The sequence below is a fragment of the Salminus brasiliensis genome, chromosome 11 (assembly GCF_030463535.1).
Source record: "Salminus brasiliensis chromosome 11, fSalBra1.hap2, whole genome shotgun sequence".
Classification (NCBI taxonomy): domain Eukaryota; kingdom Metazoa; phylum Chordata; class Actinopteri; order Characiformes; family Bryconidae; genus Salminus; species Salminus brasiliensis.
The window spans coordinates 8,075,505-8,098,580 of NC_132888.1; the positions used below are offsets into that span (position 1 = coordinate 8,075,505).

The 23,076-nt window shown below is 39.3% G+C and overlaps 1 protein-coding gene across 3 annotated transcripts in view; it reads right to left on the reverse strand.

Annotated features, from left to right (window-relative positions):
* The window catches only part of gdpd5b (glycerophosphodiester phosphodiesterase domain containing 5b), an 81,283-nt gene that overhangs the window by 35,756 nt on the left and 22,451 nt on the right, over positions 1-23,076 (reverse strand). For all 3 annotated transcript variants that reach the window (XR_011980607.1, XM_072691567.1, XM_072691566.1), the window contains exon 2: positions 8,513-8,687. Coding sequence is in view for 2 of the 3 variants with exons in the window: in XM_072691567.1 (XP_072547668.1) it covers positions 8,513-8,629 (117 nt within the window). In the remaining variant the exon portion in view is untranslated. The remainder of the gene's footprint in view (positions 1-8,512; positions 8,688-23,076) is intronic.

Sequence of the window (23,076 nt, forward strand, 5' to 3'; positions counted from 1 at the left end):
TGATAATGGACGTGGGCTTAATTCAGTGAAATACTGACAAAGGGTGAAGCTAACATGATACAGCTTGCAATGTAATTAAGGGGAGGGGGGGGGTAAGGGAAGGGAATGGGTTGTGCCCTATGTGCAACCCCTGTTGTTAGGTGCAGGATTTTTTAAACCAAAATTATCAGCACCAGAATCAGTATTACTACCCTCTTGAAAATAAAGATGCTGCAGGAGGTTCTTGGAGTCATAAAATAAAGGAACCAATTTTGGTTCCAGAAATAAGCATGTTTGTCATAGAGAAGTGTTAGGAGGGAGTGTGAAGAACCTTTTAAAGATCTTTAAAAAAAATTATATAAAAAAAAAAAATAATAAAATTATTTTGAATTATTGTTACTAATTGCAACAAAAGCGACTTTCGCTTATATATATATATATATATATATATATATATATATATATATATATATATTGTTTTTTATTAAAATTATTGTTACTAATTGCAACAAAAGTGGCTCTCGCTCAAAGAACCGAAAACAACATCCCTGTCACATGCATTCTGTGCTTGTTCATGCAATGTCCTCAAGCAGCTCAGCATCGCCCTGTATTGACCAGTTAAACAGACCTGTTCCCTTTGTCCTGGTCTGAATCAGCGCTGTACCTGCATGGCAAGCCAGAGGGCACAGTTACCAGCCATCACTCCATATTACATCTGAGTGGACACTCTGCCCTTAACCTTCACCCAGTAAAACTACAACTCAGAAAATGGTAATCTAATGCGTTGTATTTGCATGTATAGCGAAGCAGATGAGAGAAGTGACCTTTGTGTCTACTAGAGACACTGAAAGGTTATGAAGGCTACATGTTGTGAATACCAACAGAACATCTACCACCACTACTACAGTATGAGCTGCTATTACTGTTCTGGTATGCTGGCTTTATGGTCTACAGGCCCCAGGAAAACAGCGTGGGCCTATTTACAGGCCCTTTGTGCTCATGGTAAAGGCCTGGGTAAATGGAAAATCGCTCAATTATTACTGAGGAGGGATCAGTTTTCAGGGGAGCAGGCTGCATTTAACACAGGACAGAGACGGAGACACACACAGACATAAAGGCAGGCCTTCTTTAGGTGAGCTCAATAGTCAGCTGAAAGAACAGGCTACAGAAAAAGTCTATCTTTATCCGTAGGGAAAGTGGAAGGCCATACACCAGGCAAGACTTCTCTCTATGTGTGAAAGGCCATCCTGGACGTCTACACCAGCTTTTGATCGGGGCCACAGATTGTGTCCCGGATGGTTAAAAATGGATGCCCATTGCATCATCAATGGTCTCAGAGACCGGGCCAAACAAGGCCAGAGTTTAAAAAGGGCCAGGAGGGCAAGGCCCCAGATCTCAGGCTCAAACTCAGGAGAAGGGAAAACGATCTTAACTTTTAATACAAGCTTAGGTAACAAGATTTCATTCCACGCCATTTTGGACCATTTCTATTAGAATGTCACACAATGTAGAGAGCAGCTGGGGTTTTCAATTTATATATGGAGTCCTATGCAAATGTTTGGGCACTGATAATCAAATTACACGTGGTGTTGATTTTGTAAGTGAAAATAAGAAACTCCTCTACAGAGATACACTTACACACTTTCCATTCTAAAGCATAATGACCTTCATTTTATTGGATTATTGTTATATATTACAAAAACAATAATTAAAGTAATGGCATGTTAAATATGATTTTTTTTTTTTTCAAATTCAGAAAAGAAATAAGAATACTGTTCGAAATTGTGCAGAAAATCTGAACATTTAAGGATTTCAATTAGAAAATCAACAAAATATGTCACTTGACCAGGGCTCCCAAACCTTTGCATAGATAGCTAGACAGACAGACAGACCGACAAACCAGACAGGCTGACAAACAGACCAACAGAAACAGACAGGCCGACAGACCAGACAGATAGGCCGACCGGCCGACAGACCGACCGACAGACAGACAGACCGACAGACCGACCAACAGAAACAGACAGGCTGACAGACAGACCAGACAGGCCAACAGGCCGACAGACCAACAGAAACAGACAGGCCGACAGACAGACAGACCACCAGAAACAGACAGGCCGACAGACAGGCCGACAGACAGGCCGACAGACAGGCCGACAGACCAGACAGGCTGACAAACAGACCAACAGAAACAGACAGAACAGCTGTTTTACAGACAGACAGACCACAAACAGACCCGACCGACAGACAAGACAGACAGACAGACAGGCAGGTCAACAGGCAGACAGACAGACAGAAACAGACAGGCTGACAGACAGACAGACAGACAGAAACAGACAGACAGACAGACAGACAGACAGACAGACAGACAGACAGACAGGTCGACAGGCAGGCTGACAGACAGAAACAGACTGACTGACAGCTATGTGAATACTTTCTCCATCAGTAATGAACTATGATTTTTTCAGGCTGCCCTGCATTTATTTTTATTTCTATTTAATTTCCTGTACAGGAGGTCATGACCTTTTTTATTGTGAAGTCTCACATTCAGGCAAAAGGTCAGAATCACATCACTGAGTGATACTCAGTGCATGTAAACTCAGTAGATCACCAACAGTCCATTGATAATCAACTAATTTTGGGAAACTGAAAACCCGCTACATGTTTTTCCTTATTTCTTTTATATGCCTCCATTGTATATATGCAGATATTTTGCTTTATAAACACTTGTTTTTGTTCTTCATCTGTTTTCTTCACTGTTAATTTTATTCTATTGTTTTATATACATTTACAATTCTTATCTAAACAGATTTGTACGTGTGTAAAAAACCTAAAAAAGACGCCAAATAAATAAACAATGACTTTATTTATATTATATTCTCAACATGCAACAGGTAAGATGATTTTATGTAGTCCATATTCAGATACACTTAATTTGCACATCAACAAATGTGCAAATTATTAACTTCCATTCTCAATAGTGTTCGGGTTAGTATTAGGATTTGGACTAATAGGTTTGGTCATGGTTAAGTTTTGGGTGAAGGTCAAGGTAAGGAAATTGTGCCACTCATCATGGTCACTGTGCCTTTTGAATGTTATGTTTCGCGGAGATTGTTTTTGCTGTTGCTGTTAGAAAGTTTTGTTACTGCAGTGTTTAAATGTGGTTGACCAGCTACAGACATCCTCAAATATGAAAATGTGGACACCAGCGGAAATGAACTTTTTTAACAGTTTATTTAAGCCATAAAGCCCAGTGTCTCTCAGACAGCTGAACCGGTTGTTTCTGTGGGCTGGGGCAGACGTGGGCCTGCCAGTCAGTGGGCCAGGCTGAGCTGAAATCGCTGACGACACTGTATCAGCAGCTGAGAGTCAGAGCACAACAGGAAACTGGGACACTGCTTCATTTTCCCTCAGTGGAACTAGAATGGAAACAGCCATAACTTTCTCCTTTTGGCTCACCACATTTCCTCGCTCACTGTTCAGTCTCCAGCCCTTATACTGGAGAGCTTGGCAGCTTAAACTTTGAAATTCTGAGCATTAAAAAATAAATAAATAATAATAAAAAAATATTTTTAGTCTATTTAAGTCTATTTTTACCATCCTAAATTTGGACAAATAAAAAAAGCTATTTTAAACTTTCTTTTAATTATGTAAAACTCAATGCTTACAAGTTTTAAAGTAAAGACTTAATAATGGCCAAGATTGAGCTTATACAGAAATAAATGTCATATTTATTTGCCATGTGTCACAGATTATTCCAATCCAGAAAAATCCAGAAAATTCAGATCATTCCAAAAGTATTAGTTTTGAGAAGTTTAGTTTGCACTTAGACACAGAGACCCTGTTAATATCATAACCAGGTTTTATTACCAAGGTTTGTGTTGATAATGACATTTAATGTAACCATATAGACAAACATCAAAAAAAGGTCATGGATTTCTGAACATGTTAACAGATAGTATAATATAAATTTTAACAACTTTATTACAGTAAAATACTGCTTTAACGTTATATGTGACAATGACGCTGAATAAAGCAACTCCATGATTAAATTACTCACTTTTTCAGATTTCGAGATGTCACTTTTCTCTCATAGCTGACATCCGTCCTCCCACGTCAGTCTCCGTTTTCATAGTTATGACATAAACAAGCATGACCTCGCAAAAATCACAGGCTGTTGCGGAAATGACGAAAATTTTGAATGGTGATGATTTTAATGCATACTTTTTCGGGGTCGTGTAAATAAACGTTTAAAATCTAAGCTTTTTATTGTTGTAATAAAAAATTTCGAACCTGAAAATATAACGTCTTAAAATATATAACCCGGAAATACCAAATTCCCTCTAATTGAACACTCACCCATATACGTATGATGCCTATACACACTCATATAATGAGAAATATTCCAAATTTTAATCACACTTAATGTTTTCATGTTATATTATATATATATATATATATATATATATATATATATATATATATATATATATATATATATATATATATATATATATATAACATGAAAACATTAAGTGTGATTAATATTTCTCATTATCATAAGGACATTAGAATAATATAAACCAATTTCTAAACATAGTTCTATGTATATTTATCATGCAAAATTTTACTTATTTCTCATATGGATAATTTTCTGTCCATAAACCATTATTTCTTAAAACAAGCAAAATAGTCTGCCAGTGTAAAGCGAACATTTCAGCAGATGAATGACTTGTTCATACACTGAAAGTGTTGCTGTCTCTCTTAAGCTCAATACCATCTGTCTAACGCTGCCACTGCTGTCCTAAACCATGGCCATCTTCATCCCTACAGCATCATCTTTCTAGTCAGCTCTCAGAGAGATCATTCTACCCAGCCACTCTCGCCCAGGGGGCATGTTAAATCCTGCCTCCTTAAATATCCACAACTACACTACTCCATGCAAAGTGCTACTGAACAAACCAAATCACCCACTGAAACGGCCTTCTGGGAGTTTTGACTCAATGTTATTATTTGACCCAAATGTGAACGCATTGCTAAACAGTGTCAGAGAGGTTTCAAATCACCACTGGCTGCAGTTCAAGGTTAGCACACAAAACCAGCAGCACCACAACATGACTAGAGACAGGGCCAAGACACCCACTCACACCAGCTGAAGCGGCTTTTAGAAAACCTGCTTCATGATGCGAGATCCTCCTCTCTCACATTAGGCTGCCTAACTGAGTGAAGCTTGGTGAACCGCGTGGGCAAGAGGCAACTTTTAGGCATAATTAAAGAAACCAGGTCTGTACAGTACGGCTTCATTTTACAGCAGATAAAATACTGCAGATACGACACTTGCCCATATACTCTATTTAAATCAGAGTAGCCTAAACATTCTGCTCTTCAACAAATATATTTAATATCACTGATCATCAGTTTTAAATATTGATCAAATCTCTCTCATTCTGACATGCTTATCATCTTTCAGCACCCGGGGATTGTGAGTTTGAATCCCGAGCCATGCCACTTTGCCATCAGCAGCTGGAGCCCTAGACTTTGGCAGGCTCTATCCGGGTGGGTAGATGATACTCTATCCCCTAATCACTCTTAAAGTGGTGTTGACCGTGGTGCGGTGGAGCTGGGGACCCTGTACTTTCCTCGGAATGTGTCGGCTGCCAGGTGATACTGCATTGTTGACAGCAGTTCGAAAAGAGGTGGTGTGTCAATACCCTTCTAATGTCAGGAGTATTGCTAGTGCTAGGGGGAGCTATAAACAGCTGTAATATATCTAAATATAAAATCATTTTGACAAAAATAAATAAATAAAGTGATGTTTAGGGGCTGTCGGCGGGCAACACAGACTTTCAACTCCCTCTAAAGGTTTTCTATGGGGTTGAGATCTGGAGACTGGCTAGGCCACTCCAGGACCTTCTTACGAAGCCACTCCTTTGTTGCCCTGGCAGTGTGCTTGGGATCATTGTCATGCTGAAAGACCCAGCCATGTTTCATCTTCAATGCCCTTGCTGATGGAAGGAGGTTTGCACTCAAAATCTCACAATACATGGCCCCATTCATTCTTTCATGTACACGGACCAGTCGTACTAGTCCCTTTGCAGAGAAAAAGCCCCAAAGCATGATGTTGCCACCCCCATGCTTCACAGTTGGTATGGTGTTCTTTGGATGCAACTCAGCATTCACTCTCCTCCAAACACAACTCGTTGTGTTTGTACCAAACAGTTCTACTTGGTTTCATCTGACCATAAGACATTCTCCCAATACTCTTCCAGAACATCCAAATGCTCTCTAGCAAACTTCAGACGTGCCCAGATATGTACTGGCTTAAGTAGGGGAACACGTCTGGCACTGCAAGATCTGAATCCCTGGTGGCGTAGTGTGTTACTGACGGTAGCCTTTGTAACGTTGGTCCCAGCTTTCTGCAGGTCATTCACTAGGTCCCCCCGTGTGGTTCTGGGATTTTTGCTCACCGTTCTTGTGATCATTTTGACCCCACGGGCTGAGATCTTGCGTGGAGCCCCTGATTGAGGGAGATTAGCAGTGGTCTTGTAGGTCTCCCATTTTCTGATTATTGCTCCCACAGTAGATGTCTTCACACCAAGCTGCTGCCTATTGCAGATTCAGTCTTCTCAGCCTGGTGCAGGTCTACAGTTTTGTTTCTGGTGTCCTTCGACAGCTCTTTGGTCTTCACCATAGTGGAGTTGGAGTGGGACTGTTTGAGGTTGTGGGCAGGTGTCTTTTATACTGTTACTGAGTTCAAACAGGTGCCATTAAAACAGGTAATGAGTGGAGGACAGAGAAGCCTCTTATAGAAGAAGTTACAGGTCTGTGACAGCCAGAAATCTTGCTTGTTTGTAGGTGACCAAATACTTATTTTCCACCATTATATCTCTCGTTCCACCCCTCACAACAGAGCTCATCAGCAATGCAATGGTTAAACAGCCTGTAAGATGTAACAGCTTCACAGCTGTTTCACACTTCATGTTTATTGAACTGACAGTGAATGTGAAAAGAAAAAACTAAAAAAACCTTCAAACTGCACTTCCCCCAGTAGAAGCGATGGGTTAAGACACGGCATAGAGAATTATCCTCCACAGTGCTATAATACGAAGCCTTCCAGCCGAAAGTAGAACATCCTCTGGTGGACTCTTGGCCTCTCCTACTGCATTAGGTAATGAGGATAATACCATTTGTTGGCAGTCCACTAGCACAGCTGTAAATCTCTTTCAGCACATATAAATAATGCAGGAACTCGTCGGACTAGAAGCACATCCTTTAATTACCCCCATGAAAGCTTCATTGTGGGCAAAAAATGCATTCTGCCATCAAAGGCAGTTTAATTAGTCACTTGACTTTGATGTTCTCACTGAAGATGTAGACGACACTAACTGTAAAGTAACTTAGTCAAAACAGATAAAGAGGAATCCCCACTAGTACAGAATTGTACTGTAATGTATGCTACAGTAGTTCCAGTGCACAGTTACAGATGCTTTAGCTTATCTGACACAGGAGAAGAGGCAGCAAACACAATTCACAGCTGCCCCTGCCCCCCCTACTGTAGAAATCTGCCCAAGTCTGAGAAACAATTAACGGTGGTTATGAGCGGAATACGTCACAACTTACAGTTGTCCCCCTGCTGAGTAGCTGCAAACCAGTCACAAGTGCCCATGCTAACACCTGTCCACCATCAAAAGTGCCTTCAATGGGCGTATACACTGCTAGCCTGGAACAATGGAAGAAGGTAAGCTGGTCTGATAAGTCCTGTTTTTGTTGAAATCACTTGGATGGCGGGGTAGACGTACACCATGCACTTATGGGATGTGCTAGATCAGAGTCAGATCCATAGTAAATCCACCATAACTGACAAGTTAAAGATCATCAGATTATCAGATATTAAAGTCTTGTGGGCCAGATACCCACAAGGTACAACGCACCTTACTTGGTCTTAATAGGCAGACTGAGCTATTTTGGTGGCATGCAGATGACCATCAGCATATTAGGCAGGCTTATCTGTGCATATTGTCATTATAACTATAAAATTTCAACACAATATGTTGACCAACTGCATGTTTCATAAAGAGAGAGCAGACTTGGGCTTATTAAGTGTGTAGAATGTTGAATAAAAATCTTTTTGATAGTATTCTTAAATGGCAATCCTGGCAAAACCTCAGAAACCTTATTTATGCCTTTATGCACATATTCAAGTGTCATATTTAGACATGAGAGATCTCAAAGATTTGGGAAAATTGTTGTTCCTCCCATCAAAGAATCCTGACTAGAATGTACAACATAATCCTAATCTAAAATAAATCTGTAATCTATGTCTGGAAACCCGTCTCTAGCTGCAATCATGAGAATAATTATAATTTACTTGTGCCACTCCCGCCATACTACACAAAACAATCCACTTTAACAGTCCTAAAAAAACTGACCTCGATTAGATCCAGGGAGTATTAAATTCCACAAATAGCCAAGCATAAATAATAATCAGCAAACCACTGAACCACTGCTCAACCACTACATAATTGGTGAGGCCTACCTTTGTGGTGTCATCATGTGACCGCTGGTAGCGTTTCCAGCGGCAGCCGTAGATCCCTGTCAGACATGACAAACACAGCTGTCTCTCATAGACCTGTAAGGGTTGGTGCTTCACCATGCTCCTTCAAACTGGACTCCACTCCACCCTTCTACCATCCCACTGACAGCACAAGACCCTGGAGGCAGAGAAAGATGTAGAGATGGTGTCAGGAAAAAGGCAGTTTAACAACATATGCTCCACAGATTTATCAGATTTTGGTTGTCAAATGTCTACAAAGATCAAGCTGCATCGGTGACCCTAGAATAGCAGGTGATAACAGATCAATGAATAAATCAATGAATCAAAATTTATTTGTCCCCATGAGGTAATTTAATCAACGGACATTGTTTTACATGAACAAAATTAATAAGAACACCTCATATAGACAATAAGCATACTGCACACCAGCCAAACTACAGAAGATGGCTGTAGCGGTAATGGTCTGCCTATAAGGGGTTTTATATGATTTACCAAAGTATTGCAATATTTTGTTCTGTAATACAGTATAGATTCTCAAAACCAAAGTAGTCACTTTTACTGAATTAATCCAGTGGTCTAAGGTGCTGTCACTTTGACCTGAGGATCGCTGGTCCGAATCCCAGGTCAGGCTGGCTGCTATCAGCAGCCGGAGCCTGAGAGAGCACAATAGGCTTGCTTTCTCTGGTTGGCTAGATGGCTCGCTTTCTCCCCACATTACCTCAGTGTGATGATGGCCGGCACCGGCATTTACTAACCGCGTAACTAAAGATGTTGGCTGGTTGCGCATATGTCAGTCCTCACCCTTCCAGTGTCAAAAGCATTACATGTAGGGAAAAGTACTAACGAGTGGGTTGGGTAGTAATAAATGATTTAAAATTTTGAATTATAGTTTACAGGTAAATATTGGTGGCAAACAGTAGTTTATTTTATGTCTGGTTTTAACCCAGTCTGCTAGATAAATAAGATAATGCTTTTTAGTCCCACAGTGGGGAAATTCTCAGTGTCACAGCAGAAAAGGGATAGCAAAACACTCAGATGCAAAAACGTAGATACATTACCACAATAAATAATAGAAGTAAAAAGCAATAATATTATTTACAGGTATTAGCAAATGACTCTTAATTGCACATGTTGGGGGGGGGGGGGGGGGGGCATTGCACATTGTGTTTTTACATTGAGGGATCTCTATTCCCTGAACATGTGTGTGTAGTTTAAGTGTGTGTGTATGTGGTCCACTGGGAGCAGTGCTGGTTGTGGAGTCTGACGGCAGCAGGAAGGAAAGACCTGCGATACCGCTCCTTCACACACTTGGGGTGAAGCAGCCTGTCGCTAAAGGAGCTGCCCAGTGCTGCCAGTGTCTCATGCATGGGGCGGGAGCTGTTCTCCAGCATGGATGCCAGATGCCACTGTTCTGATTGGATAAACAGTAAACTTTTCTTTTCAGTGCTTTCAACGCTGCGTCACAATTATATGAAATGTCATGAAATCACAGTTACAAAACTCTGCAGAGGGCTTTAAATTTGAAACCATGGCTTTAGGAAGCGGAGACACGGGACGGCGCCCACGCCAGTCCTACTAACTCTTCACACAAGACAAGAGGGAGGGAGAAAGAAACACAGAAGATTAAACTAATCAAATTAAACCATGCTGCATTCAAAAATTCCAAGTCACACAATATTAGTGCAGCCAAAAATGATTATATTAAATATTTATTTTCTTTGCCCAATTTTGTTATATGTTCTATTTTAAAAAAGAAAACAAACAACCAAACAAAAAAAGGAAATGAAATTATGTAATTAAAAATGCAGATTATTTAATTTCAGAGGTAATGACTAACAGGAGGACGCTGCATTATGGAAAGTTTAAATATGGTTGTGAGACGCACACACGGGCACACATAGGTGCATTGTGACGCCGATCCCTTTTCAAGTCCTCAGTGCATGACAAAACATCATGCAGCATTTTCACAGTACTACATTTAATTAAATCCATATTGACACATAGAAAGCTACAGCAGATCACATGTGACTTGAAATTTACCCAGAGAAAGACAAGCCGGTCTTTCGGTAAACAAACAAATTCTAAGGCCCGGTTACCTCAGCTAACGGTACTGTTCTAGCCCTGTACAGTTCAAATCTTTCAGCTCGAAAACAACCAGTTTACAGTGGGTGAAAGATGCCATATGCATAAATGGATCTAAATATGACTACTGTTTTTTCCATCACCATAAAATGTTATTTATATATATATATATACAAAAGCAGATCACAGTTTATTTTCACTCCTGAACATCTCAAACGGTGGCCCAAAGGCTGCCTTTCAAAGCCTCTAAACCAAAATAAATACGAGAAGGATCAAACACCACCCTGCACTTTCCTATTAACCGATTATAAAGTGAAGTGAAAGACCTCAGGGGAACTCTCAGGGGAACAATTATTTTCAAGCAGGTGCCTACAATCAGCAGAAAAGGCTCTGCCCCTGGTTCATTATAGACTAGGCAACATCCCGGTGCTGCGCATGAATCCGACCCTTCAGTGACAAGAACATCGACACCAGTATCCCAAAAACCACAGCAGCCTGGAACTTCTACTGTCCTGTCTACGGGGTGAATTCTGAGCTGGGCTCTCACCAATTTACCCCACAGCAATCCAATCTGCCCCAAAACCCTGGCAAATGTTAAGGAAATTCTCCGAGAATAAATGAAAATTCACATATCTGCAGCTGCAGCCTCAGCAAAAAGCCTCTGCTTTCCTCTGCTTATCACTAGAGTGCCAACATAAGAGAAGCACTAAGCTCACTAAGCTTCTCTGGGACTCTTATCAGAGGAGTAGAGACTGTGTTGGCATCAACCAGCCCAGAATATCTTCATATTTATGTTCAGACGTTGTTCAGAAACTGGAAACTGCATTTTGACCACATGATTTACGGACTGTGCCAACGTCCAAGCTGAGGGAGAATGATATGATTAGACAATGACGTGAAATTGTTCTCATAATATGTTACAAATTGACAATACTTTATTACTTAATACTTACTTAATTTCTAATGGGTGTCTGAATGGGTCACTAAAAGGACAAATTTAAATGGACGACAACATCAACTGTTGTAGTTTGCTCTCATTAGAATATTTAGTGTTTTATTGGTGCATTGGGTCTGTTCTAGCTCATCTACAAACCAGTCAGGTCCTGTACATACCCTCACTAAGCACTTTATTAGGAACACTACATGGACGTGGAATGACTGCTATTTTAGCCTGTCCACCATAAGGCTGGCCGGATTGTGCCTTCTGAGATGCTAGTCTGCTCAACACAACTGAACAGAGTGGTTATCCAAGTTACTGCAGCCTTTCGGTCAGCTCCAACCAGTCTGGCCATTCTCTGTTGACCTCCCTCTTCAACAAGGTTTTCTTTATTACACCATTCAATATAATCTCTAGAGACGGTTGTGCGGCTTTCCTGAAGCCGATGGCCGTATCTGTTACACAAACTCCACTGCTGCCAAATGAATGGCGGATTAGATATTGTAAGGAAGAGTAGGAGTACAGATCTTCCAAAAGCTCTGTGCTCAGTGAGTGTATGTCAGGCTTGGGTTGGTTTTAAAATTTACACACAGGTTCATACCAAGCACTGGTAACAGATTTTGCCTTGCAGTGCCCCGCAGATTTCATTCTTTCTGTTTAGTTAAACAGTTCTGGTCTGCTGGTGGTGTAGCTTTAAGGTCCACAAGGGTCATTCTTTTAATATAATGGTTGAGACAAGTGCAGTTTAGTGCAGCCAAACATAAAAGTGTCAAAATTAATTAAACAGCTGTTCTATGCAAAAATAAATAAATAAACAAATAAATAAATAAAATTAGATCATCTTTACCTAACAGGAAGACAGTGTGCTTTGGAAAAGTTAAATATCTGGAATGTGGTTTGTCAGAATTTCTTGAAAGAATTTGTTCAAGCAATTTTATTAATTAAACTTTAAAAAAAAAAGATCTGTGATTATCCTTTAATTAATTATCCTTTAAGTTAAATTAATAATTTATTATTAAATTAATAACTTTATTATTATGTTAATTAGTTTCAAGTTAAATGTTAATGAGAAATCATGCTTTATTAGGTTTACTAGGTTGGTTCTGACTTTTTCAGGCTTGGGTCTGTTTCCATCTCGCCAAATGTGGTGCCGTGGTTCAGGTCAGAATCAGACAGAAAGGTTTTCAGGCTTTATTTGGGTTCAAATGTACAAACCTCTAATACCAACCACAGTACAACTTTCAAGCACTATTTAATTTGTTAAGATTGATGAAGTTTCATGCTGAATTCAAGACATTTAACACTGGATACTTTATCAAGAGCAGAGCTTTGAAGAGATCTGGGCATTAAGCCTCAGGCTGTTTTGAAAACACCTGCTGAACCTGCCACAAAAATTAATTCCTTGCAAAAGAATGGAAAAGTGCTTGATGGAAATGGTGCTTTGCATGCTATTACCTTTTTCAAGTAGGGCTATTACATTTTCAGAGGACCTTTTTAATCAGTTCATGGTCAGACATAAGGTCAACATTAAGCAGCAAACGCAAACCAGCATTAAAGCTATTATCATTAAATGGACTTGGTGTTCTCTACAGAACCAATCAAAGCAACAACTGCACTTAAAAGCATACTCCATCTTATCTGTTGGTCCTACTTCAACATTTCTGCTCAACGTAGCATTTCTAAGTGGATCCGAAATGCTTATCACATCCATCAGAGGCATTCGAGAGGCAGGCAGCAGAGACCACCCGGAGCCCTTCATTTGCACAGCACCAGAGGGAACTGCTGTATCTCCAGTAATTAGCGTGTGCACCATTTAGGCTGGTGGAGCTCAGACTCTGCTGCAGGCCATGGTGGAAAGAACACAAGAACAGCTTCCTCTTGTCCAAAGTGAACCCTCAGTTGGAATGCAGTACTGTATAACATCAGTGAAAAAAGCCAATGGGTAAAGCCATAGATGATCTACTAAGGCTAGGTCTGAACTAGGTCTGAACACCAGCCTATCAACCCTTCATCCACACCTTGAAGGTCAGACAGCGCTGTTGTAAAAGCAGCAGCTAATCCGATTTAGTGCAAACAAGTTGTTCCAGTCCTGAGCATCCAAAAGGTAGCTGTATAAAAAGTTCAAAGGTTTATGGGATGATAGAAATATGGATCAGTGTCCTCAAGGTTATGTTATGTAATCAAATTGAGCTTTCAGTCTTTAACGAGAAAGGACACGGCTGCAAGGTCAGATCTGACCAATTTGCTTAAGGACGCAATGAAGTTATGCACAGTCTGTATCATGCAGCTGTGTGGTGAAGGTTTTAAAAAATAATTAAATGTTATTATTCTTGAGCCCGTATGCCATGGAGCAGGTTCATAGCAGAGACCTGCTGAATAATGAAGTATTTCCTGTTTCTATTTCTGGCCCAATATGGAGTCAAGAACGGAGGGGGGTTAAAAAATAGAGTTTCTTGACTACAAAACCAATTTTGCTTGGGTTGAGCTGCACTATATCTCTACGTTATTTTAAATCTACAGTATATCCCAACAGTTCTTCTGAAATTAAAGGAATTATGGGGGAATTCTGATGTTTTTTCAGAATTTCTACATTAGTAAATTGTTGATGTAAACAAACTCATTCAGAAGGGTTGGAAGCAAAATGTGTCGTTCTTGAGAAACTTGCATTTAAACTTAGGTCAGAACTGTTCCCAACAGAGGTGATAGTAAGAGGATATCCAAAGTGTTTTAATCAGTCCCTGCAAAAATCAAAAATAAAATTGCCCAATCATCATATTTCTGGATTAAACATATAGATCTGTAAAGTACGTCCATGATTACGTGATGTGCCAGGAAGCCACAGGCTGCATTCAGAATCACACGCTGAGGCTACAATCATGAATGTGATACTATAAGTAGTGTAGTATATGTGCATACTATTTACAATACAGTATGTGAAGAAACACTGTATTAAAAAAAATCTAACTAGAAATCTTTACATTTCTACAGCACTATGAGCTACTGATAAAGGGATTAAACTATTGACACAATTTTGAGAACCTCCACTGAAAAAACATGCATTTTACCCCACAATACATAAAATCCATCATAAGCTGCATCAGAGATAACTAATCCATGCAAAGTCTGACAAATTCTGTATTTTAATAAATGTTACATTTTTGTGATCCATAGTATGATTTTCTAAGCACATCTAGGATATTGCTAGTTCTTAATAAATACTGAACAACACAGTGCTATCTGATCATTACAAACAGTCTAAGTAGACTGGTTTAATTAGATGAAGGGGTGCGGATGTTGAATAAAAATCACTGTATTCAGTATGGGAGAGGATCTGAATAGTAGTTTTTAAGAATCTGTCTCTACTGATGTATTCTGTATTTAAAAAGTCTTTGAATATCGTGATATAGTAGTTTTACCATATTGCTCAGCCCTAATTTCCAGTAGCTTTAGAACAAGGCCTTGGCCTATTTTTTAAATGACACTCATTACATGAATATATATAAGCTTTTACTTCATGTATTACTATGTTTATTATCACTGCCAATAGGAAGACATTTTTCAGCAAGTGTCTCTTTCTACATTAAGTTTATTTCCCTTTTTTTTACATTTTAATATTGATATTTCAAAATTTCGACATAATCCCAATGGAATTCTCATTTATCCCAAGCAGTCTACCCCCGCTTTGCTGCAGAAACGGCCTCTACTCTCCCATGAAGGCTTTACACCAAATCTTAGAAAACTGTTGTGAGGATTTGGTTAATTGTCACCCACAGGAGCATTGGTGGGGCCAGGAACTGGATGTATGACTCACAAGTGACCGTTCAGTTCATCCCAAAGGTACTGGATGGAGCTTCAAAATTCCGGAGAACACAGCAGTTCCACAACTCGAGTCTAACTGACGCTTATATCAGGCATGGTGACCTAAAACTCTTTCCGAGTGGTTACACTCATGTGTGACTGCTCCAGATTGTCTTATTCTATTGACAATATAAGCTGTATGCACACATGACCTGTGTCAGCAATGGCTGCATCTTAAAAATAGCTGAATAATTGGATAATTGTGGACATATGTGTGAGTGATTTGTCCTGTAAATATCTTTAAGCATGATTATTTTATTTGATGTGGTGCTACTGAGATTTCCCATTCCTCTACAAATTAATAAAATATATAGCATACTGTAATCTCTAGACATGCTCTAGCTGCGTATTTGGGTAGTAAGTGTTTATCTCCTCAGTAAAACATTAATATTAGAATCAATGCTAATAAGTTTCCTACAGAAAGTTGTGGTTTTCCATCACTGTGTTCATTAAGAAATTAGGATTAGCAAAACTCTCCTCATGGGAGTCTAGTATTATTTATAGCCATCACCAAACATCTGTATTCTTCAAGCTAGCTCACAAGATCTCAACTACTTTCTTCAAAATGAGAAACTCTTCCTTTTTACTGTATTTATGTTTACCTGCATCTGCTCTAACGAGATCTAATGGGATTCCGGAGTATAAGAGACAATAATTTAATAAATGTTTTTTAAATAAGTATTACGTTTAGGTGCCTAGAACGGTAAAGAATCTCACTAGAGGGATTGGCGATTATACTCAAAATGGCCTTCAGCAACAACCATCTTAAAAACTAGGGATGCACAGGTACCCCTTTTTGCCTTTCCGATACAGATATCAGATTTTCAAGTATCTACTGATACCTATACCAACTCTGACTCTAATACTCCATAGATAGCCAAAAATCCTTTCTATAGATTGTACCTTTTCATATCTTATCTCAAATAAGATATAATAAGATTAAAAGAACAGCATTTACTGGTTGAAGAACTGCAGAGCGGTGAAAAAATACAAATTGCCACAATGCAGAAACACATGCAGGTAGGGAAGCATAGTTTTGCTAAGCTCAACCAAACAGCTTTTTAATTAGTGTTTAAAAATTTTTTTCAGAGCTGTGAAAAAATGGCAGTTAAGAAGCAAAAATAAATAAATCCCATTCAGGTACACGTCTCTGTGTAAAATGGTACTAAACTTCAGTGTTTTTCCTTTAAACAAGCTGCTGAAACTCTTGATCTTTTGGTTTCAAAAAAACAAAAAACAAGATATGATAACTATTTACTGTTTTTTTTTTACATTCGATTTCATAAGGTACACAAACTAAAATATTCTATGTTAAAAAACAAACAAACACAAAAAAACGTACGGCAGCAGTAAGCTTTATGGTATCGATGCTCTTCACTGCCGATACTGTGTGCAAATGCCAGTGCCAGTATCAGTGCAACACTATTAAAAACTAGAAAAAATCTTAAATCAGTCACCATATATTCATAAAGACATCCATCAGTCAGCACATATTACTGAAATATTAACTAAATATAAATAACATGACAGACTTCAAGATGACCATTAGATATTGATTATACAAATCGCAAATGAGAACAACGCTCCTCTTTGTATTCTGCTGGTCAGTCTGCACAACTGACAACAGAGCCTCATGTTTAGGATTAGCTGCTGTTGATACGATTCTGTGACCAAATGCAGTTATCATCTCCTTATCTGACCTTGTAGACGTAACGCTGAGCAATCGAGAACAAGTGATTAAGTGATTACATAATATCAAAGCAGAATAACTTCAGTGTTCTGCTGGGCGAAAAGCATTCTTCCTGAGCTCTGACTGAGCGGAGAAGATAGAGAAGCCCTACAACTGTCAGAGTGCATTACATGTCACCACTTTCACTGATCAGCATTTCACAGGGAGGCCTTATTAAATGGGTCTAGCATGCAGGAAACCCGGACGATCAAAACTGAGCAAACTGAGAATCGCATAGTGGTTGACTCTACCTGCCAATGTTTTCTTACACTTAATTAGGGCTGGGCAATGTGGCCGTATGTTACTGTTGTCATTAGGGAAGCACAGTGGTCTGGGAATTCTGTTGATATCGGCAGGCAACTGCTTTAAATATAAATTACTTTAATTCAGTAAAAAGGCAAATAATATCCAACTGATATTTAAGGATTAAGGTTATGATGCTGGGCTGCTGCCCTACAATAGTAAACGGACTGCGCCGCAGCAAAACCGCCACACAAACCACAAACAAAGCTCAAATGTTTTCAACTTTTGCGTAATGCACGTCGGCCGAGTCTTGGTACGACCAATAGGAGAGCAGTGGTTGCGTCTGGAAGCTCCGTCCAATATGGAAGAAAAGCTAGTTTAGTAGCTGTACAAAACCAGTCTGAAAACCATAATCATAAAAGGTGACGCATCGTAATAGGTTTAGCATGGAAGCAGGTGTGGGCCCAAGCTGGACTTTTTGGTCTACCAGTGTTTAAACGAACTAGGAAGAGAGCGCCTCTTGCAATTAACTTGCAAGCTAACGTACAGCCTCCAATTAGCCAGTACACATTTGCAGACCCTCCCTGGCTACTGAGAGCACTGTGCACACTGCAAGTGGTCTTTTTTATTGTTTGTGTATCAGCAATTATGTCAATGGAAAATATCAGACAATGGTATCATTTCATACTTTCCATATTGGTGCATCCCTAGTTATCAAGTAATAGAAGAAAATAGAAATACAAGGTTTTTGCTTAACTATATATAGTGTGCATGTGTGTGTGTGTGTGTGTGTGTGTGTGTGTGTTTATGTGATAAGGATGATCTATATTTTTGAGCATATGGTTAACACCAGTTCAGAACACCATGGGTCACACAGAAAACCTGCACATATAAAAAGCCAAATTTTAGACAAATTATAGACAGTCTATGAACAACAACAAAAAAATGTTGAATAGTAAGAAGTATCTAACTGGGCGGAACTTTGCTTTGCCACCATGTTATTTTATTATAGCTAATTATAGAGCTATTATAGAGTTGTTTTATGTTTTTATTAAATGTTGCACTTCTGATTTGTTGGGGCATTTTGTTTTTTATTACAATGTTTTCAGTTTTATTGTGATGTTGGATTTTATTTTCTTTACACGTAGCCCACCCTGTCTCCTCTGCATTCTTAAGCAAGCTCTACTTTCAAACATTGTCCAGCATGAATTGCAGTGAGGAGGGGTCTAAAACAGACTCTTTTTTTTTGCTGCCTCATTTCCTATTACCACAAAAAGGAAAATAACAGTCTCCAGTCAGGGAACTGGTTCAGCACTTTGGAGCACACTTCACTGGACAACTGGACATAAATGAAGTGAAAGGCCAAGAAACAGGCATGGTCTATGTAACTAGAGACCACAGACACTAAGCAAGCAGCTCCAGGTGATATTTGCCCTTTTGCACATGAGCTCAGGCGTTTCAACCAAACTCTCAAACCTTAAAGGAATATTCCAGTGTGTATTCTCTATCTGCTGTATCTGTCTGTACTGACTATTACTGACAATTATTACAATTACAATTATGACAAACTTACTAATAATCTGACAATAAAATACAGATCAAATCACTTTTAACATTATATAGTGTCATAATATATGATATACAGTTCAACCATTAAATGATAACGAAGAATCGTAGAAGCCATAGAAGAACCATAAAGATCAGAGTTTTTAACAGAGCTGTGTTGGTATGAAATCTTCATGGGGGGCTCGGAGTAGCTCAGCGGTCTAAACACGCTTCCACTATGGCCCAGGAATCACAAGTTTGAATGCCGAGCCATGTTGCTTTGCCATCAGCGACCAGAGTCTAAGAGAGCACAATTGGCCATGCTCTCTCCGGGTTGGTAGACGGTGCTCTCTCCTCTCATGACTCTTAAGAAATGCCGGCTGGCACGGGCGTCTGTTAACTGGTGTGGTGGAGCTGGGGACCCAATGCTTTCCTCCAAGCGTATTGGATACCCAGCGATGGCTGGCTTCACATGTATCGGAGGAGACGTGTTAAGTTCTAGTGTCGGGAAATATGCTAGTGCACAAATTCTAAAAATAATTATAATATATATACACACACACACACACACACACACACACACACACACACACATATATATATATATATATATATATATATATGTATATGTGTGTGTGTATGTATGTTTGTGTGTGTATATATATATATATATTAAAAATAACAATAGTAAAAAAAAAAATTGTCAAATCATCATTAAGTGAAGGTTCTTTACACCTTTAGCAGGTCCTTCACACTCCCACAAGGTTCTTGAAGCCAAAAGTGGTCCTTTAATAGCATCACTTGAAGAGCGTACAATCAGCAGACATGAAGGATTGTTTTAATAAAGCTTAAACACTGCAAAAAACAGCAGTTCTGCTTTATTTACTTTCCTTAAGAATTCCCAAATACTGGCCTCGCTGCACAATCAGGCAGGGTCCAACAGAACCTCCTCCTACATTATAATACTGATAACACGTATTCCTCCTTTTGAAAACTGGATCCTTTTCTGGAAGAACACATGCACTGCTAACGCCTTTGCCCAAAATACACTCCCCCCTCCAAATACACAAGACTGTGCTGAAATGACAGTCCACTGAAATTGACCATACACTGTAGATGAAGCAGAGAAGGGATTAAGCTGTAAAACTCTGGAGTTTCCCTTTAACTACTATCAATTCCAGCCTTCATCATCACTGTACAAGTCCATGAGAAGGTCTTTAGCTGATCCACATGTGAGCAAAGGGAAATCAGCTTGCTTCACACCTTGGAGCAGAAGCACTTCTGACAATCTGTCAGCATGGCATGGAGACACAATAAAACAAGCCACATGACAATCTATCTTGGGACCACTGTCATCTGGGGAATCATCTGTATGAACAACAAAAGGTTGTGCTTATTGAACAGCAGCATGCGACGCAGCCGTAATGATATCAGCTATCTGTCAGACAAGTGACTATTAGGGAAAATGAAGCCAATCTTGGATGGATTCTAGTGTAATGGATGCTGTGCAGTACAGGAAGGACACTGCTATTACTTTTTGATTCGGCAGCAGGATGTCAAACCTGAAAAACTACAGCAGTTTGTGGGTCGTGTTTTATTACTGACTGGGAAAGGAGCACTTGTTCTTGCTTGTCTTAGACCCTAAGCACTAGCTCTTAGTCCTAACACTAGATCAATAACCATGAGACTTATTCACCAACCTTAAGAACCTTAAAAAACACATATTGTTTATTTTTTATTAGGAATTTATAGGAACAACAGGATCCACCTTCCCTTTTGTTTGGACTTTTATCTAGAACATATTTCAGAAAAATAATTATTATAAGTTAATAAAAAAGGAGAGTCTTTGAAAGTTATGTCTTTGGTGATATCCCATCTTGTTTCTATTTCTAAATAAACAAATTAATAAATATTCTTATCATACAAGGCATCAGTCAAGCTGATAATCTGCAAGTCTGAAAGCGGCAGGTCTACCAGTTATCAGTTATATCAGTATATCTGTATCAGTTCCCCAGTCAAGCCATAATTGTATTGGCCAACCCCTAAAACACACACAAGTATGGAGCTTTTGATAACTTTTAAATACATTTTTTGTATTGATATACAATATTTGATTCCAAGGTCAAGATTTGAGTGAATGTTTGATACTATGCAGGTCTTCTTTCTACAGAGCCCAGTTGTAATGTACCGTTCACAGGCTGGTTTGGTTCCAATAAAAGAAAAAAGAAAAAAAAAAAAGTTTACCATCAGCTATAAAACAGCTGAAACAAAATACCCCGCCCCCCCCCCAAATTACAAAGCCTAGACTTTATAAGGTATTTTAAAAAGTAGTAGTCATCTTCTCCCAGCCCACTTTACTTTAATAAGATGCAGTTAGATGCTTTGGTTTGATCACTGGTGGTTTACTTATTAGGCGTCAGCTGCAGAGCATCTGGCCAACTCAACCATCTTTAAACCCCTGAAATGTACTCATTTTAAGGAAAAAAGGAGCATTTGTGTGTTTAGCATAACTGTCCAATTCAGTCTGATACAATGGTCCTACTCTTAAAAAAAGCCAGACTTCTGTCTACGGTATAAATCATTAGAGAAAGGGTCATCTGACGCATAATATCCAAACACTATTTTGCACACTGTGTAAGCTCAGGTGATGTTTAAAATGGAGCTACAGCAAAACACCAGAGAGAAACGTACTAGTCTGTGTGAGGCTATAGTATCTTTAAAATGATTCTAAGAAAGCTATTGAATCATTCTTAAAAGAGTTTTTAGGTTATTAGAATATTTGGTTTTTTTTTATCCTTAACCCATGTAGACAGGGTATTCAAGGCAGACACTACACTTTCAGAAAAGGATGGTACCACTTAAGTCACTGGAAGTCAATGGAACAGTACTCTCCATGACACATAACTGTAAGTGGTACCACAAGCTTGGGACCAAGTGGTCGCTGGTTCGATTCCCAGGTCCAACCCCCAATTGCTCGCTGGAAGCAAAGATGACTCACAGCCCTAATCACTAGTGTGAGTGTGCCTGTTACTGTTATGTTGATTACCATGGATGGGTTATATCTGGAGGCTAAATCCCGTTGTACTGCTGTGCAATGCGTTGAATTGTATGAAAATGAACGAACGTACTTAAGAAATAGAAGTTCATGGACATTAAAGAGGTAAGCTATTGGGTCTTATGGACTGTTCTGTACCTTTAAAGATTACATTGTCTTTATCTTTGGGGCAACAATAAACCTGCTTGGAATGGCCTCAGCCCATTCTATCAAATCCACTTATCATACAGGAGCACTAGTAGTTTTCCATAGTTTTATAATTCCAGACTGTAGTCCATCGGACACAATGGATCAGACACAGCAGTGCTGCTGGAGTTTTTAAACACTCAACACACACTAACACACCACCACTTATGTCAGTCAGTGTCACTGCAGTGCTGAGAATGACCAACCACCCAAATACTACCTGTTCTGTGGTGGTCTGGACTGAAGAACAGGGTGGAAGGAGTCCAACAAAGTATGCAGAGAAACAGATGGATACAGTCTGGATTTACTGAACTACAACATGCTCCTATATGGTCAGTGATAAAGCTGATATAATGGGCTAATTAGCTATTTCTAAACCAGGGGTGGTCATACTATTCTGATATGACTGTGTATTACACCTTTAGTGTAAAGTATTCTATTATGACTTGTCAGCAAGACCAGCGATTATGTCCCTAAGGACAAGGAGTTTAGAGAAATACCTATGCCTTTGCTCACAAGCAACAGCTTTTTCATTAACAGGTTGTTTATGTTTGACTCCCCTTTACTGAACATCCTCCAACTCTGACTCAGCCAGCCTCCTACTCATCCGCCCTATGCCGGCAAGGAATACTGTTTTCAAGTGACCATCTGTTTGCTCAACACCACCTTGCGCAATGTCCAAGCCAAAACACTCCCCCTTCACAGCAAGTGTGGGTGCAACCTCAGTTTTTAGACTGTCTGGGAAGTCAACCACTCCTAAACAAACACTCATTTTGAACCATATATTGTAGGCTTGCCCTCGTTTACACCTGAAACTAAATCAGTGCTTTAAAAGATGGGTCTAACACACACACACACACATACACACATATACATACATACATACATACATACATACACACACACACACA